Genomic DNA, 20509 nt, shown 5'->3' with positions numbered 1-20509 from the left:
GTAGTGCGAATGATGCGTGAATGTGGTCTAAAGTAAAAATGTGGATCACTGTTCTACTGATAAATACTGTACGAACTAGTGTCAGAAATTTTTCAGACAGTGCGAATGCAGACGATGGGTAATTTTGTATCTTAATATATTAAGCAAGTTTATGGTAAAAGTAAAGCTAATTCAAGTGCAAATGAAAATAGTTAATAATGAGAAGTATAAACAAAATATCAGAATGTTAATTATTTATTTCGGGAAAAAGTATAGTTCGAAAGGGTGTTGTTTGTCGATTGCTTAGTGGTGAAAAGTGTGGACTAACGCGGGAGAATAATGTTTTTATATCGGTCTCAAAGAAAACTGCCCAATTGGAACATATGATTCTTCGCGCGTCTTTTCTCTCTGAGATAAAGAATGCTTACAGCAGTCTGACTAGTCGGAGCCCATCCTTTCGATGGTACGATAGTGTGTAGTATGAGCTCTGAAGGAAGTTACAATTTGCCGGTTTTAGTTGTGCTACGTGCTTCAAAAGTGTTTCGAAGTGAAGGCATATTTATTCTGGTGTGTTTTTAGAAAGTACAGATTTTTTAAGTAATTTTGTGTACGAGAAAAGACAGTAATTCCGCGTGGCATATTGAGCAGATCGGTGACTAACAACTTGAGTGCGTCAGAAACCGATAAACTTGAAATACATTACCCTAAACTTGCTAACTTGAATGAAAGGGTTCGTGTATGACCATTTTAAGATTAGCACGGGCTTGGCAATGAAAGTGTACATTATCAAGATTCAGAACATACCAAAGTTTTGCCAATATTTCCAATTTTCATTCAAAATTAAGACCTTTTCCCTATTCTTGGAATAGTTACATTGTATGCAGCCTGGTGCGAGTTGCAATACTGTATGTTTCTGCTCGGCTTTCCTACCGGCAATCTGCTGCAAAGAGTTCACAGGTACGTGCAGGTAATGGACGAAAGGAATCGTGCCACAGAGGTCAAATTCACAAATTTAATGAAAAGTCCATCCTTTTATCAGACTGTTATGTCACTATGAAATACAGTGTAGAGAAAATGATCCACGCAAAAAGAAATGCCGACGTTCACTGCAGCAGAATGCTGCAATTCTTCCTCCAGTGCCTGCCTGAATGTCTGTTACCTCTCTTCTCCTCTGTGTCTTTTGCTTTGATTTAGCTTCCCTGTATCAAAGAAAGAAGAAGGTATTTATTTATCTGGAAAAAGACATGCAAGCTAAACAGTAAGGTAATTATCCATAATGGGGCAAATAACTATATACGAACCAATAAACGTTCATTCATCTTTTGCTGTTCTTTAAAATAACTTATAATCTAAGGTACAAGACAAGTCACACAGCAAGAAACTTCAGATTACGTAACTTAATATTCAGTGGAAACTTTCCAGTAATACCTGTTTCCTATCTTGTAAACTACACTAATATGTATCACAGAGAAATAAAAATTTGCATTATTTTCTACCTCTGACCTGTAATGCCACTCTCTTGCATGTATCCTATATCGTGTACAAAAGTCAGCAACAATTTGGCAAACTCTCTCGAAAACTTTACGTGGCCTTTGACCGACACTGACAAGTCTTTGCACTTTATCCGAGTTAAATGTAACATTCTTAAATTTACACTATATATTTCTTCAAGCATTGCGTAGCACTTTTCTCTTAAACTGTTTATTTGGTCATATGTTATGTACATCGTTTCAGTCCCGTGGATACTGCAACAGAACATATTATGCTTACATCAATAAAGAGATAAGTTAAAAACAAAATGGAACAATGTAATTTAGGTCTGGGACAACAGTCTTTTGACTGAGATGGTGCCCCACTTAAGCCATATTATTCTTTTAATCACAACAAATACTGCTGCACTTAGGTTCCTCCATCATCCACTTTCCACCTTCTGACCTTTCTCCTTCCTCTGGCCCTACAATCTCACTCCCCAGCTGCTGATACTCCTCCCAGTGCCTAGTAGACTATCATCGCACAAACTAACCCACACCTCACAAATGTAACCAGTCTTCAGATGACATTTCAGTATCCTCATTTACTCATTTATTCTTTCTAGCATTTTTTTATTCTACACATTAATTGTCAAATTTCTAAGGGTGCCCCACAAGGCTCCACATTAGCACCACGCCTACCTCTGTTCCATATTAATGTTATACAGGATGTTACAAAAATGTACAGCCAAACTTTCAGGAAACATTCCTCACACACAAAGAAAGAAAATATGTTATGTGGACATGTGTCTGGAAACGCTTACTTTCCATGTTAGAGCTCATTTTATTACTTCTCTTCAAATCACATTAATCATGGAATGGAAACACACAGCAACAGAATGTACCAGGGTGACTTCAAACACTTTGTTACAGGAAATGTTCAAAATCTCCTCCGTTAGCAAGGATACATGCATCCACCCTCTGTCGCACGGAATCCCTGATGCGCTGATGCAGCCCTGGAGAATGGCGTATTGCATCAGAGCCGTCCACAATACGAGCACGAAGAGTCTCTACATTTGGTACCGGGGTTGCGTAGACAAGAGCTTTCAAATGCCCCCATGAATGAAAGTCAAGAGGGTTGAGGTCAGGAGAGCGTGGAGGCCACGGAATTGGTCCGCCTCTACCAATCCGTCGGTCACCGAATCTGTTGTTGAGAAGCGTACGAACACTTCGACTGAAATGTGCAGGAGCTCCATCGTGCACGAACCAGATGTTGTGTCACACTTGTAAAGGCACATGTTCTAGCAGCACAGGTAGAGTATCCCGTATGAAATCGTGATAACGTGCTCCATTGAGCATAGGTGGAAGAACATGGGGCCCAATCGAGACATCACCAACAATGCCTGCCCAAACGTTCACAGAAAATCTGTGTCGATGACATGATTGCAGAATTGCGTGCGGATTCTCGTCGGCCCACACATGTCGATTGTGAAAATTTACAATTTGATCACGTTGGAATGAAGCTTCATCCGTAAAGAGAACATTTGCACTGAAATGAGGATTGACACATTGTTGGATGAACCATTCGCAGAAGTGTACCCGTGGAGGCCAATCAGCTGCTGATAGTGCCTGCACACGCTGTACATGGTACGGAAACAACTGGTTCTCCCGTAGCACTCTCCATACAGTGACGTGGTCAACGTTACCCTGTACAGCAGTAACTTCTCTGACGCTGACATTAGGGTTATCGTCAACTGCACGAAGAATTGCCTCGTCCATTTCAGGTGTCCTCGTCGTTCTAGGTCTTCCCCAGTCGCGAGTCATAGGCTGGAATGTTCCGTGCTCCCTAAGACACCGATCAATTGCTTCGAACGTCTTCCTGTCGGGACACCTTCGATCTGGAAATCTGTCTCGACACAAACGTACCGTGCCACGGCTATTGCCCCGTGCTAATCCGTACATCAAATGGGCATCTGCCAACTCTGCCTTTGTAAACATTGCACTGACTGCAAAACCACATTCATGATGAACACTAACCTGTCGATGCTACGTACTGATGTGCTCGATGCTAGTACTGTAGAGCAATGAGTCGCACGTCAACACAAGCACCGAAGTCAACATTACCTTCCTTCAATTGGGCCAACTGGCGGTGAATCGAGGAAGTACAGTACATACTGACGAAACTAAAATGAGCTCTAACATGGAAATTAAGCCTTTCCGGACACATGTCCACATAACATCTTTCCTTTATTTGTATGTGAGGAATGTTTCCTGAAAGTTTGGCTGTACCTTTTTGTAACACCCTGTGGAACAGTGGAATTTAGAGCAACGTTATACCGTCAAGTTTTGTGTTAATCTTGCAGAACCCGTGAGTGTTACATGTGAAAAGTTGAAACAGATCTATTGGGGATATTCCTCAACAAGACCACAAGTTTTTCGCTGGCACAAAACATTTTTGGAAGGCCGAGATGCGATGAAGGTGAACCTTGCTCAGGGAGACCTTCAACTGGAAAAACTGATCAAAACGTCGAAAGTGTGAGATCAGACTGATGTTTACTGATAAGGGTAATGGACGACCTATTAAACACTTTCCCTTTCGCCGTACGTCAAATTTTGACCGACGTTTTGGACACACGAATGGTTTGTGTCAAACTGGTGGCGAAAAACCTCACAACTGAGTCGGAAAATTGAAGAAATGTGTACGTCGATCTCCTCGAGAGGATTGCTAATGACCGTGAATGGTTTAGTTCTGTGGTTTTTTAGTACAATCCTGAGACACAGAAGCAAACTGGGGAATGGCACACTGAGACATCCTCACGATCGAAAAAAATCTCAAATGAACAAATCAGAAGTCAAAACATTGTCAATTTGCTTTTCGATCGCTCCCGGACAAACTGTTAATCGAGTGTATTACGAAAATGTCGTCGAAAGCTTCAGGAAAAGGGTTAATCGAGTGAGACCACACATTGCAGACATCACAATGCCCGATGCCACATAGCCACTTCCATCACAGAATTTTTGACCTCAAAAGGCATTCCTGTTGTTCCAGCAGCCCTCCTTATACACCTGACTGAGTTTTTGTGACTGCTTGCTTTCTTTTCCCAAAATTGAAAAATGTCATGAAAGGACGTCATTTTGGAATTCTGTAACACATTCAATAGAACATGACTGACACGTTAAAGGCCGTAACAGTTGAAGCCTTTCAGCACTGCTACCACGACTGGGAACAACTACTCTGCCGGTATACGGCTGCCGAAGGGAACATCTATAAAGGGGACTATAATAATGTTTGGAAAAAAAAAAATACTTTGGTATATAAAAAAAAACAGTCTCAGTACTTTTCTCACACACCTCATACCAATAACTACCAGATTCCCATCAGTTTTGTTAAAAAGCCACACTTCTGTCTTACCTGAAAATGACAACCCTGGAGAATTTCTGAGTGAGTGATCAGTATTCACAGTAGCTCAGAGTGTTTATTTCATACGAATGAGTGGAATTGAGACATATTTAAAACTCAATTGGTGTAGTTCAATCGATCAGCAATGAAAATGTAGGCAAGGTGAAAACCAACCGAGACATAGAAGAAATCGCTGCTGTCAAGTTTTCAGGATTGAATTTAAATAAAAATTTGAGCACGAGCATACGCAATGAGTACTTAGCAAATAAATTAAGCAGTTTTCTAGCTGTAATTCAAATACAGCCAACTAAAACTAACACACAAACACTGAAAGCCTGGTGTGTAGGGGCAAAATGCAAAGAGAAATAAGGCAGAGGTACAAAAGTTGTCCTAAAAGACAGCAGAGCTTGTACAAAACTACATATAGAAAGCAGACTAAGAAACAAAATTGCCAGGAGTGATATTTTGGGGGTAAATATAAGTGCATATTGTAGTGCCCCCAGAATTTTATGAAAGTTTGGAGACACTTGTGTTCCAGCCGTTTCGAACCATTATTTTAAAGCAGGGCGTAAGGATGAGCATGGGGTACTGCACCCATTTACTGTTTGTGCAGGCGAAACTGGAAGGGAGATAATTCGTCGGCACTGGTAAGTGTTCAGCGCGACCTACCAAGAATAAGCAAATACGGACCGGAAGATCCGTGGCCGGCTGCAAAGAGTAATGTAGCTTTGTATTGTTAAAAAACAAATGGAGAGACTCGAAATAGTGACTGTTTATTAGACTTTGAACTGCTGTCGAGAGTACGTGGACTGGACGTGGATAGTCAGCCACGATAAAAGCTTGTGTGTTAATTGTGTTCAAAAATGTGTAATTAACTGATTCTGGGTGCTCAGTAATGTGTGGGCTTACATCATAAAGTTTAGTTTTTTTTTTTTTTTTTTTTTTTTTTTTTTTTTTTTTTTTTTTTTTTTAATAATGTGGAAATAAATATGTTTTGGTGCATTGAATAATATTCCAAGAGTAGTGTATTTTTTAAATAAGACGAGAGAGCGAGAGAGTAAAAACTTCCCCTTCCTAGCAGTGAAATCCTCAGAGAAGCGTCCGGTGCTAGCAGAAGACATCAGCGCTGCAAGGAAGCAGAACCAGCATTCTTCAACAAGTAAGTCCACGAAAACGCTTAAGCTGTATAGAGAGAGCTTAACATTACACCAGGCCAACGCAATATCAAAAAGATGGGCTTATGGAAAACACAGTAGCGTATATATTGCAGTAGACAAACTCAAATCCGTGGAAGTAATAGCTGAAACTGCATGCAAGAATCTTTGGGCAAGGTATCGGTTTCTCGACATACTGTTATAGAAGTATTTCTTCTACTTATTTATTCGATTTGCATTCATAGCATATTATATGCTCTGCCACATTGGATGAAGAAGAAACCGGAATTAATAAGGCTAGGGTAAATACAAATAACTTCACGACATTGGGGGACAAAGAAAGAGCCTCCAAGAAGAGTGAGAAATACCGACTTGGGCGTCCCCTGGGCAACGGCGTTTTGCCGGCTAATCTTTCTACCTAGCGACTACAAACCTTACGAGAGAGCGGAAAACGAGAGATCACAAAAAGCTCCTTTCAGAGCCAACACTGACAATTATCTCATTCAACACAGAAGGGCTGTCACATGCAAAACAAGACCTTATTTCAAATATGGCAGGGATTACAGGTGCGATGTTCTGTGCCTCCAGGAAATGCACAGAGGGTCAAACTCCACAAGGCCAAGACTGCCTGGCCTAATAACCAATACAGAAGTGCAATTTTCGTCAAGAACGATCTCAAAATCACAGAAGGCAGAACTAATGAACAGAATAGCGTCTTTGTAGTCTGGGTAACATAAACATCCACTCTGTATATAAGCTGCCCAACATACCATATCAGTTCAGTACACCCCTGTGGAAGAACAAGGATGTACCAGACATAATAATGGGAGACTTCAACAGTCACAATGTGGCCTGTGGCGGATATACACAAACTAACAAAGATGGGGAACAGTGAGCTGAAAACAACAAGCTCCATTTGATGCACGATCCAAAACAGCCTCCGTCATTCAACAGCAGCAGATGGAAAAGAGGCTGTAATCCAGATCAATGTTTCACTAACAATACTCTTGCGAACGTAAGCCAAAAGCTCGTATTGAATCCCACCTCAAAGTCCCAGCACCGGCCAGTACTCTGCAAAATCAACCCAGTGATACAACCAACAGAGTTTCCCGTTCGAAACAGATTTTATTTCCAAAAAGCTAACTGGGAAGCTTTCTCGAAAGGAGTGGACAAAAAACTTTCATTTCTTCAACCTCTACCAGAAAACTACAGTGAGTTTGTTAAAGCTTTAAAATACTGTGCACGGCAGAGTATACCGAGAGAATGTAAAAAATCGTACATTCCAGGCTACGGCGAAGAGACAAAAGATAAATACGAAACGTATTGTGATCTCTATGACGCCAACCCATTCTCCCCAGAAACAATGGAGGTGGGGAAAGAAGTCATAAAAATCAAATGTGTGTGAAATCTTATGGGACTTACTGCTAAGGTCATCAGTCCCTAATCTTACACACAACTTAACCTTTAAATTATCCTACGGACAAACACACACACACACACACACACACACACACACACACACACACACACACACACACACACACACACACACACACACACACACCTGAGGGAGGACTCGAACCTCTGCCGGGAGCAGCCGCACAGTCCACGAGTGCAGCGCCTCAGACCGCTCGGCTAATCCCGCGGTGAAGAAGTCGTAACAACAATGATTGAAACTAGAAGACAGAAGTGGCAACACACTGTAGAAAGCATTAATGTCACCCACAGTAGTCGGAAAGCCTGGAGACTGCTCAAAAAGCTAGATGGTATATCCGCAGGTACACCAGGCTCTGTTGGCATTACAGCAGACCAAACAGCCTCCCAGTTGCTGAAAAACGGTAAAGCGGAACACAGACTGAAGAAAGGGCATACGAGAATACTAAAAGCTTCCCAAGAAGAAAATAATGAAACACTTTATCACACATTTACATTATCAGAACTGAACACAGCAATCAAAAGTTTAAAGATTGGGAAGGCTGCAGGCATAAATGATACTAAAAATGAACAGCCGATACATTTCGGTGTTCGTTCTGAATTGTGGCTATCGGAGTTTATGAACTGCTGTTGGGCAACTGGACGAATCCCTAAAATCTGGAGGCAGGCAAAAATAATTGCAATTCTTAAGCCTGGTAAGGACCCGAAAGATCCTAAGAGTTGTTGTCCAATCTCTCTGTTGTGTACAACTTACAAACTGTTTGAAAGACTGATACTAAACAGATTCAAAGAGGTGATCGAGGGCATCCTAATAAAAGAGCAAGCAGGATTTCGGCCTGGCAAATCTTGTACCAGTCAAGCTCTCAGCCTACCCCAGTATATTGAAGATCGCTTTGAGAAAGCACTAGCTACAGGGGTGGTGTTTATAGATTTGAAAAAATGGGCTTCCTCAGGGCAGTGTACTTGGCTGCATGTTATTCAATATTTATACAAATGACCAGCCTATTAGTCCACGGTCAAGATCTTTCATTTATGTTGATGATAGGGCATTAGCAGTTCAGTCAGGATATTGAGGAAATACTAGCTGAAAACCTGGAAAGTCTCACCAACTATTACAATAAAAATCAGGTGAAACCCAATCCAAGTAGGACCCAGACTTGCCTATTCCATCTTAACAGCAGAGAGGCGAAGCGAGAACTGAATGTTTGGTGGAACGACACAAGATTAACCTACTGCCCTTTCCCAGTGTACTTGGGAGTTACTTTTCATAGGACACTGTCATTCAAGCAGCACATTGAGAAGAGCAGGGCAAAAGTCCGATCACGGAATAACTTACTTGGCAAGCTAACGGCATCAAAATGGGGAGCTAATCCAAAACTTTTACGCACCACCGCAATCGCACTCTGTTACTCTGCTTCTGAGTTTGCAAGTCCTGTCTGGGAGCGGTCATGCCACACAAACAAACTGGACACTGTCCTGAACCACATGTGTAGACATATTACTGGATGTCTTAAGCCAACAAGAGTAGAACACCTGTACTCCTTATCAGGAATTGTTCCACCAAATGTCTGACGTTCAATGCAAAGCAGAATTGAACGAACAAAACAGGTTCGAGATCAACGTCATCCGCTATGTGGGTACCGAATGGTACCAAAACGCCTTAAGTCAAGTAGTTTTCTCCACTCACCCAAACCACTCACAGATCCACCAAAAACTACTAGAAAAAGACTGTGGCACGAACAACAAGAATCTGCCCACAATTCTGAGGAAGTGCTGCCACCAGGTGCGGAACTCGATTGGGAGAGATGGAAAACCCCGAACAGGCTGCGTTCTGGAATGGGCAGATGTAACAAAAATCTGTATAAGTGGGGAATTAGTGAAAGTGCTTTGTGTCCGTGTGGGAACATCCAGACCACAAACCACCTGCTTAAATTTCCGCTAGTAAACTAGCCGAGAGCGTGCACGGCCCGAGACCTGACGGCGTGCAGCGAAATAGCGAGGGAATACGGGGACTTCTGGAAGAATGAGATATGAAGCAAAGACTCCATAATACTTTATTATTTCCAAGTATTTTATTTTATAAATTAGCATTGTAATATTGTAAATTCTCTAGAGGACAAATTACTCTATAATGTGTGAATTTATTGTAAATTGTTTGTAGTACGCATACGAAATATATATACTTCAGATATTCAGATGATACCATAATGATGGCAGAATGCGAGGAAAAGATCCTCTTTCTGAAGGTGGAAGAAAAAGTGCAAAAACTGGTCTCATGCTGAATGTCAAGAAAATGAAAATTATGGAAACTACACTTATCACTTCATGACACGGAGAAGGAGAAACAGTGCAGGTAGTTTCTACATTCATCTACCTCAACTCCCAGATTTATGCTGATGGCGACTGCAGTCACAAAATTGAGAGGTGCTTGTTACTTGACAGAAAGACTATATCCAACACTAGCAATTTTTTGAGGAGAAGAAACTAACTTCATGGAAAAATCATCTCTTTATGTTCAATTTTTATGTTATTTTCAGACAGAGTATTTTTCATGCCAGTTATCTCTTATTTCAGTACTACAATACCCATCACTTTTATTTGAATTACTGGACAGAGAAAGAAACATTTACATTAAACCAATGAAATTGCTAAGTAATAAAAAGAAAGAAAGAAAAAGAAAACCTGGCGCATAGAACTCCTGCATCCAGGATTACGTGCAAACTTAATTATCATCTCTAGAATCTCAACAATTTTCGATACAGATACTGGCAAGATATCGGTCTCAGGAATTCCCAGACTGTATCAAAATCTCTACAGTAGATCCTCAGATTAGTCTGGAGATACAAAAAGAAGTGAAGAGTTTATGTACACAGATATAAAAGAGTTAATAAAATATTTTTTATTTACATGCTAAAACATGATTACAACTTACATTTTATATTTGCGTGCAGTAATGTTCATCTATTATGCGTCTGATGGATGATGAATGCAGTTTATGTTGCAATGGCAAAAAGATGTTTATTACCTGTTCTTCTTCTTCTTCTTCTTTCGATTTCGGCCATCTTTGGACCACGTTCAACAATTCATTTGCCCGGCTTTTTGATCTTTTTTCTCTCTTCCCAATATTTCCTCATCATTTTCGAATGGTTCCTCCTCCGCTCTTCCGACCATTTCCTGTTATTATTCTTTAGTTTCGTTTCTTCTGGAAAACACTTAATTTCGTTCACTATTTGTCTAAACTTTTTCCTGTCCCTGATTGACTCACGGGTGACATTAAAATAGGCCAAATCCTTTTTCACCATCTGTATCCATTTATTGTTGGTTTTTTCGTTCCTGTTACTATGTTCAAACACTTTTCTTGTTAGTCTGTTTCCATCCATCCTCGACAGGTGACCATAAAACGTTAGTCTGCGTTTACGCATTGCATCACTCACTTTCTCAATAGTTTTGTATATTTCCTTATTACTCTTTAGCTTGTACTCTTCTCCAATCTTTCTCGGTCCTAATATTTTTCTCAAAATTTTCCTTTCTTTCCTTTCCATGTTTTCTATTTCCCCCTTTTTGTTAAGAGTTAGGCACTCCGATGCATACAGGCATTCTGGTCTAATGACAGTTTTATAATGTCTTAATTTAGCTTGAATCGAAATGTTTTTTTTGTTATATATGTCTTTGGTTTTTTGAAAAGCAAATTCCATTTTCCTTGCTCTCGCCTGGTTTGCACTCTTGTCTAAACCATTCACTTGGATTATTTCACCTAAATACTTAAATTTTTCTACTCTCTTAATATTGCCGTATTTAGTAATAAGATTTTTCTTGTTATTTCTATGATTAGACATATACACGGTTTTTTCAAATGAAATCTGCAGTCCAGCTCTGGCCGAAACTTCTTGTAGTTTCTCCAAGTAATTCTGAGCTATTTCTTCGTTTTCTGTAATTATTGCCAGATCGTCTGCAAAAGCTAAACAATCCACTTCTATTTTTTCTTTTTTTGTTCCAATTCTGATGTCATTCTTGGTGCCTTTGAGTTCTTCTTTCCATATTCTCAATATCTTTTCCAGTACGCAGTTGAAGAGGATTGGGGATAAACCATCACCTTGTCTAACACCTGTTTTAATTTCGAACTTCCTTGAAATTTCACCCATAAATTTAACTTTGGCCTTACTGTTTGTTAGCGTCTGTTTGATAATTTGGGACCGGCTTGCGGCGGTGTTTTATTACCTGTTATAGTTACAATCTAACTTTTTTTTACTTTACTTGTACTGTGAAACCTTCCTTCAAGCCAAATTTCACAATTCTACATCAAAGGGAAGTGCCCTATAGGTTTTGATGTGTGAGTATGCGAGTATCAAAATACGTGGCAAAATGGCAAAACTTTTTGATTGCACCGATTTAAGTTATTACACAGCCAAGGAACCGTAGACCTTAGTGAGAAAAATTTGAAGCTAATACAAAACTGCTTCAGAGAAAAACAGGTCTTAACAGAGGACAGACAGATACAAAATTATAAAAAACCTTTTTTGAGTGAAGTAACTACAAATTAACAATTTTTTTGCATTTTTTCCCTTACATGCAATGTGAAACTGTGTATCTTTGCAAATTTCACGATTCGAAGTCAACGGGAAGTACCCTATTGATTTTGACGAATGAGTTTCCGAGTATCAAACAGTATGACATATCTTATGACTGAATTGACTTAGAAGCTTAAAATTTTTACGTTGCCAAGAGACTGTAGACCTTAATGTGTGACATATATTTCAACTTGACACATTTACCCATTCCTGAGAAAAAGAGTTCTTGACAGTTGGAAAGACAGACAGACGGACAAAAAAGTTATCCTACAAAAGTTCCGTTTTTGCAGATAGGGGCGTGGAACACAAAAAACAACCCTTCAGCAGTATTACGTGTAAAGTTTCTCATAAGACGCTATTTCACTAGTTCGAAGATCTCTTTGGAGAGAGTACACCACCGATCTGTCCAAAAGTCACTATACAGTGAAAATGGCCGCCCTGAATCTACAACGCTACACGGAAGCCACATTGTCTTCAGTGCAACGGTGATGGATAGTGGGCTTTCTAGTTTCGCTTTCTGCAGAAATTTGACAGTGTCCACGTTTCCCGCTGCAATTAGCTCTTCCAGTAAATTCTAAAGGGATTTGTATCCCTTCAGAATATCTACATCACTAAGGTCTGCCTTTCCAGATACACGTGACAGACACTCTGCCACGTTCCCAGGATTACCGTGTTAGGGTTCATACGAAGCCCTAATGCAGAGAACACACGAGTGGCACAGACCTGTAGCCATGAAGCAGTCGGCCTTCTATAAATGTGCAATCTAAACTGAAGCGTACACTGACATTCTTGTAAATATTAATTGGAGCACCTCTGTGCCCATACTTGCGTGGTGACCACACAAAAAGTTCTGTCACCTCTACTTTGATTAGTATCTAAAACGAATTCTGCCAAAAATGTAGCAATTTATTTTCGCCTAGCTTGTTAACGATCTGTAACTTTCAGAGAAATATCACAAATGGCGAATTTTAGTAAAACCTACACATTATCTCTTGTTGCCGTGTTAAACTTTGCTTCTTTTGCCAAAACGCAGTGGAGTTTACACAGTCTCACCTCACTAACACGTTGTGCAGGTGCAGAATTGGTGGTTTATTAAGTGAGGAACTGAGGGAAAGTAAGGTAAACAGCTTATGATAAAGCACATCCTCGGTCCAAAAATAAACGTATAATGTCTTCACTTACGCTATTCTAAAGCCCGTAGCATTTCTCACTTCACCAGCTATCGATGGCCCTGTTTTTTTCTCATCTGTAGTTAGTCAAATAACACAGTACATAATGAAGTTACACATAACAACCGTACGGCAAAATTATCTCCTCCTTCAATTTGCCAAAATCTAATTTCAGCATCTCAAACCATTTATGAAATATGGGGAATTTTGTGGATATTTCACTGGCTTTACCACTGGCACATCGACTGCAAATCAGTGTGCTAAATCGGATCAATTTTCTCGAGACTAATGACTGAGACCTCCACCCGAATCTAAAGAAAATTTCAATATGTTAACTAAATTTCATATGCAGCAAAATATTATGTAATAATCACCAAATGCAAAATCGTAGCGACCCCTATTTTTCGTTGCAAGCTTTTTCGCATTTCACACAGTGCCTTATTTGTGTGCAAATATCGCAATAACTGTGACCGTCAACAAAACGGGGGCACGTCATCGTCGAGCTAACGTATAAAGCTGTAAGTAATGCAAAAGCAGAATTTCTTTACCAAATAGTTTCTGTAAAATAGTTCAAGGAAGAAGGCACGGCACGTGTCTCGATTCTGTCATCACTGGGCAGCCGGAAGGGTGTAAACACCGTCGGTCTCCCCTTCTGAACAAACAAATGAACTCACCCAGTGCTTTGGACGAAAATTGATCACTACGCATCGGCCACCTTATCCTGTGCATTCTCTGTCACAACTGTAGTGAAGTTACGAAAATCGGAACAGTCTTCCTAATTCATGTTGCACAGTGTGTCATTCCCACCACATCTTCTATAGTAAGTTTTTATCCACCGACGATAACTTCAACTGCTTGTATCGTCAAGTATTCTTAATGGAGCACTGCATATCATTTATTCATCCTCTTCACTTGTCATAAAGTAGCTACCAATACAAAAACACAATGTGAAATTTTTCTGCCGGTTCAGAGTAGCAGACAACGTGACTACACGTGTAGAAATGTTTGTTGCTAGTGTAGACAGGGACACAAAAGGTGAGGATCATTGCAAACGTGTTGGAGACTTGGTGAAACCATGTTGCAAACAGAGATATGTTTATAAACACAGAATAAATGCAGCTTAAGATAACAGACATTAGGGTGCATACAGACAAGTCATTTTTCCTCAGTTCAACAAATGACCAGAACAATACAGGAGAGAAAGTCACCAATACTGGCATAACGTATCCTCTGCCACACGCAATATGGTAGTCAGTGGAGTATCTACGTGTAGATGTAGAAGAAAACCTATTTTTATAAGATTAAGTTAAACAATGCGTAAGGCGAGGTCGTAGCTGTATTTCTCAGTTCGTTTCATTATTTTTCGCTTAGGTAGATATAGATCACTCAGTCGTGTGTGAAACCGTAAGATGAATTGGAAGAAATAATTTTGTACCACTTAACGTTGAATGCTATCTCCAAGATCATAAGAGACATAAAGGTACCTTTCCATTTGTTATCCTATGCCCCATAACAAATCATACTTGTCAAAACTACTATTATGACACTTTTATTTTCTCTGTTGTAGGTTGACAACGAGTGATTTCTTTTTTTAGTTATATTATCAGCAACTTACGAGTGCGGGCTCCTGTATTACTAGCGCAATAGTGCTCACAATGATCTGACTGAGCCTTCTTTGATTGTGTGCTAATGATTACCAGGAAATTTGATGGAATGCCTCATGTTTCATTAAAGGAAACAACAAGTTTACTGTTACCAATCACCGTTTTATTATTTCCATGACGCGTTTCGAAGGTTTAAACCTCCATCATCAGGTGGATTTACATTAGTTAGTATGACATTTGTGTGTGTGTGTTGTGTTACGATTTTTTGGAGGAACTTGTGGCACTGCCTAGTGGAGAAACAAGACACTATTTCAGAATAAGGTTTAGGATTACTTTTGACAAAAAATTAAATTGATATCTAATGGTAAACATAAAATAAATAAACTAGAGTACCTCCAGTGGTCACAGGTTCCTTTTGCTGTCGTAACACATCACATGTATACTGCCACATTTGTAAACCAATATGGGGTCTGGAATCAGGTGGGTGCAAGGTTCGTATAGCAGAAGAGAAGACATAATCGCAAAGTGCAAAGAATATACATCGTAACAACATTATTACAGAATAATTGTTTAAAGCATTTGGAGGTGTTTGTTTTGAGGTGTCGAATGTATGTGTGTACTGCAGGTGGTATATAAATCCAATTTTGACAAGTTAAAACAGCTAAACATTCGTACTCGTTTATACAATCAGGTGAAATGTTAAAACGGCTTAAATTTCATACTTGTTAATAACAGTTAGGTGAAATGTTACAGACTTGAATTACAATGATCATATTGGCTACAGCAGTAAAATCATACATAGATGACACTCTTTGATTGGGATTAATAAACAGATGTGAGGGGCTGGAGGCAGAAGGAGAGGAAGAGAGGGAGAAAGTATGAATGTGTGTGTGTGTGTGTGTGTGTGTGTGTGTGTGAGAGAGAGAGAGAGAGAGAGAGAGAGAGAGAGACTGTATGAGAGAAAACATTTTCATGGCAAGGGTTCTTAAGATTACATGTTACATATGTTAGCTGTCTAAAGGTTGGGGTAATACATTGGTTAATGCTATAAAATATGCAGACAGATATACATTTGTGCCAGTAGTTGATGTACATACAGTTTTAAGCTGACAAGGGGTCCAGCTGTTGGTGTGATGAATTATCTGTGAATGAGGTCAATTTCTTGAACTCTTGGCAGCTATCAATATTTATGGTAAATATTAGGATGTGTGCACGTGTGTGTGTGTGTGTGTGTGTGTGTGTGTGTGTGTGTGTGTGTGTGTGTGTGTGTGTGTGTGCGCGCATTTTTAAGAGTGTAGGCAGTTGCTGAAAACAGAGATGATACTATTGTAAATATTGTCATTTAAGATGGATTCTGGTTGTTTCATTTGGTGTTTGTATATTTGGAGTGTTTCAAGGATGTCTAGTTTTCTGCCTTTTGGTTGGATGTGTAGGATGCTAATACTTGTGTTGTTAACATGGTGTTTTGTTTCATGCAGGTGGGTAGCTATTGCTGATGTGTGGTATTTTTTGTTTTTTAGTGCTGCCATGTGTTCCTTGAATCTAATCTCAAATGATCTGCCTGTCTGGCCTATGTAGAAGCAGTCACAGTTCAAACATTCAATTTTGTACACACCTGTGTGATGAAGTGGGTTTCGTGTGCCAATGTTGTGGGGTAACTTCTGTCCAATCTTTTTGTCTGTTGTAAAGGATACGCTTATGCCTTTTCGTTTGAAGACATTGGCAATCTAGTATGAAATGTTACTTAGAAAGGGGATTGTATGGAAGATGTTATTTTCTTTTTGTTTTTTGTGTTGTAATTGCTTTGCCATTATTGAGTGTTTTAGGGTGTCTACTATGGAGCTGTTATAACCATTTTCAATAGCTGTTTGTTTTATTATTTCAATTTCTTGATCACATTTATCTTCAGAGAGTGGTAGTTGGATAGCTCTCTTAATCATGTACCGGAATGCTGCCATTTTGTGTGCTGCGGGGTGGCAAGAGGAGTTGTGGATTGTGGTATGTGTTGTGGCACTAGGCAGTGCCACAAGTTCCTCCAAAAAATCATTTCCTGTTGACTCCCGAGGCATCTCACAGCCTCCAGCTGTCTCAGGTGAGCTCAAACTCATTCAGGGGTCTGTCAAATTTATTAGCTATTTCAGTACACCAAGCGGCGAGAAATTTCTACTGCGAACAAATTAACAGTCTAGGAGCTAAGGGAATCTTCTGATCTAAAAGCCTGGAAGTGAAAGTTTTGAACTATTTACTGTGTATCAGGTTTCCATTACGGACTATTACTAGCTAGGAACAGTGTGCATGCACAAAAATTCCATCCACCTTCTCCAGTATGCACTACGGAATTGTAAAATTTACAACCTGATTTTAACAGTTTACAAGGGAACTCACCTTCTCCAAAGTTCTTTGAGTACTGCCATCAATATAGTGAAGTCTAGAACAATTTTATCCCCCAGGCCTGGAGAGAGAAATCTTAGATGCAGTTCATTAAACCTTTCATCATGAAAGTGAGCAGCAAGGCCAAGTATCCACAACATATGTTTGTTCGCAAACGTCAGCTCTTTTATGTTGCAATTTAATAAAATGTGCAACGTGAGGTGTACAGATTCAATAGTTTTCATTTGACCTCTGCATAACAACAGCGGTAGACGTACCAAGTTCTTTTGCTCAGAAGGTCTGCGAGGTTTTGTCCAAGACAACATTATTCCAGCGTACAAGCATTGCCTTTTGTTTTCACCGCTGATAGCTTCGACCGAGATCTGTCAAAAAGAAAAAAGAGGCAGGTGAATGATTTGACAATTCTTCGAAAGGCAATGACTATGTGTATTGTATTAGCTCTGCAACACAATAGTGGAGAAAACAAAGTCACCCTACACAATTAAGTTACGGGTAGCACAAGAACATCTTCATACATACCTTCCCAAAATTCAGTGTCCTTCACAATGAAAAGTTCTTGACATTGGACACCATACTATGTACTTACAAACATAAGAAATCTAATTACCTATTTGCAAAATCTAATTACCTATTTGCAAGTTCTATGAATCATAACTGTGATCTGTGATCATACTGCAGAACAAAGCTGTTAATTAACAATTATAATACGCTCTCAGTGAGAAATATGGCAACATGTTGACCATTCACATTAATTTACAGCTAGCTCCAATGTTATTTAATCTTTATATGGGGCAGCAAACAGGATAACTATTTGTTGATACTCTTTTTAATATCCAATAGTAGATGAACGGATACCTGTCCTGTGGGGTACATTCAGTGCCGAAGAGAGGGATCAGAACATTATTCACGTATAAGGGAGGCAATATGAGCACAACAAGAAATAAGTGCATCATCAAATATTTTAATGTATATGAATAGACAAAAAATTTACTCAAGCAATGGTAGGGGAAAACAAACACAAACACACACACACACACACACACACACACACACACACACACACACACACACATATATATAGGGGTTTAACTTTTACATGCTTTCAGTGCCATTGGCTCCTTCTTCTGGCAGAAGAGTTGAAGGGGAAGAAAGAGGGGTGAAGGAAAAGGCCTGGAAGGTAGAGTTCAGAAAAGTCACACAAGAGTGTGGATCAAGCGAGACTCACCGGACAAGTGCAGGCTTGTGTGGGTGCACTCACTGTGCTTTATACGGCACCAGAGGTTTCGTCTTCTCTGAGAACTGAGTCACAACGTATTGAAGACCTAACCGAGTGACATGTGACATCACGCCCCATATAAAAGAACGAATGTGCTACAACTTGCAAGTTTTGGACTGATAATTTTCGCAAGATAAATTATCTTACTGTCACATCCAGTACACTCTGAGAACAAATGGGAACTAAAGATAAGTTTACATGACGTCATGTGCAATTGCACTACCTAACAACTGCGCATGCACAGCACGCATTTGTGCAACTCGGTGGTGAAACTTAACAATTTCGGCTCGTTCCAACTTTGATGACACTATTTGCAAGAGTTTTGAGGTTAGGTGTGTCAGTATAGTGTAAACAAACTGAAATATGAAGTGGAGAATGGAAGAAATTTTTCGCTTTTTGGGCATCTATACAGGGTGGAGAAAAATTGTGTCACAAAATTTTAATCCTGGATGCAGATGCCAGTAGGAACCAAAATTACTGATGTCGTGTAGGTCGAAAACACCGTTTTTGAACTACAGAAACTTGGCGCCACACCCTCCGATTGACCGTGAGATTGCCCTGTTGCCGTTCGTCGGTTGACGGGCAGTGCTACGGTTGTCGGTTCACACGTACAAATGTCTCACATTGGGGCAGTGATGGGGAGAGGGACATTCGTTTGTGCAAACCGACAACCACAGGGCTGTCCGTCAACCGAGGAACGGCAACAGGCAGTCCCACGGCCATGATTCCGTAGTGTAAAAATGGCGCATTGTCAATCTACACGACATTTGTAATTTTGGTTGCTACTGGCATCAGCTATCCAGGGTTAAAATTTCGTGACACACTTTCTCTCCACCCTGTATTATGCGTAGATGTTTACGGGATTCCCACAATTCCCGTGATGATGACTACAAAAACAAGCAGCAACATGTTACAGTACTTGAGGCCATCCTATGTGACCTAAACTTGAAGGACTGATGATGTCTGAGCTATGTGCCAAAATACATTCAATTAGGATATATATACAAACAAAGAAAAATGCAGGCAAGCAACACATCTGTCTGTGGAACAGTCCACCTCTACAAGATGAAAATCCCACGGATCGAGTTGGCTCATTTTTAAGGAAAATTGTGTACAAAGGATACACAAATCTGCTAAGCTGAAGTCTTTACACAATATTCATTTATTTTAAAAATCACATCACTGATTGACATTCACAATCTGTAGTATTAGTACATATTTTTAAACTCTTAAATTTTGCCAAGGTACAGCTCCATCTGTAAGAAAGTGGTTTTCAAAACATTCTGTTCTCCATGCGGCTCGCTTCAAATAACGATTCCTGCCGGCCGGTGGCTCTGCATTTATCAGTCGACCAGCATTTCTGCTTCTCCACATTTCTGGCTCGTAAACTCTGTTATCCACATTTTCTCGGTATATCAATTGTGGTTGTTTGTACTGTTGACATGCTGTTTTTCTCTGCCACTTATAGATAACACATGTAGCCCTGACAATTTTGTTCACTATTTGTGGGCAAAATGGTATACACAAAATATTGACACCAGCATTCCAAACATATTTTCCACAACACTGTGAGCTCTCAAAAGTATGTAGTTGAATATGTTTCTTTTAAACTCAGAGGGTCACGTTTTGAAAAAGGCTTTATTAAACACAGTGTTCACGGGAAAGCATTGTTCACAACTGAAGCAGCATCTTCTGGCAAACCAAGAGTTCCGTATGCTATTGCCAGTTTTAGTATACAGCTTGCAAAATTGCCACTACCGGCTGCCCTTCCTGCTTCACCTATACTGACATAAGTGAAACAGTAATTACTGTCAGCAACAGCAAAGAGAACAATGCTGAAGGGGCCCTTAGAACTGATAAACTCAGAAACATATTTTGGTGGACACATTACCCATCTACCAAAGCAAAGCACGGAAAATTGCATCGAATTCCAAAGTCCTTCATCGTATCCCTCCATTCGTCTTCAGTCTGTGGTACCTGTACAAAGTAATCAAGATTACTGATCCAAACGATACCCAAATTATGATCGGGTACGCTACACGTCAAGTTACAAAAATCTCATTCT

General features: G+C 39.9%; 1 protein-coding gene across 2 annotated transcripts in view; it reads right to left on the bottom strand.

Annotated features, from left to right (window-relative positions):
• Positions 1–977: 977 nt before the first annotated feature.
• Positions 978–20509, bottom strand: part of LOC126214860 (uncharacterized) — a 147827-nt gene continuing 128295 nt past the window's right edge. Inside the window, exons 4-6 of one of the 2 annotated variants that reach the window (XM_049941496.1) lie at positions 17163–17530; positions 1483–1724; positions 978–1178 (exon numbers count right to left, since the gene is read on the bottom strand). In XM_049941496.1, coding sequence (XP_049797453.1) covers positions 1135–1178; positions 1483–1724; positions 17163–17530 — 654 coding nt within the window. In that variant the 3' untranslated portion in view covers positions 978–1134. The remainder of the gene's footprint in view (positions 1179–1482; positions 1725–17162; positions 17531–20509) is intronic. The other variant, XM_049941497.1, reaches the window with a different exon arrangement.

This window comes from Schistocerca nitens, chromosome 12 (genome assembly GCF_023898315.1).
Source record: "Schistocerca nitens isolate TAMUIC-IGC-003100 chromosome 12, iqSchNite1.1, whole genome shotgun sequence".
Taxonomy (NCBI): domain Eukaryota; kingdom Metazoa; phylum Arthropoda; class Insecta; order Orthoptera; family Acrididae; genus Schistocerca; species Schistocerca nitens.
The sequence above is the reverse complement of the archived record's forward strand: the minus strand, read 5'-3'. Positions and strand labels throughout refer to the sequence as shown.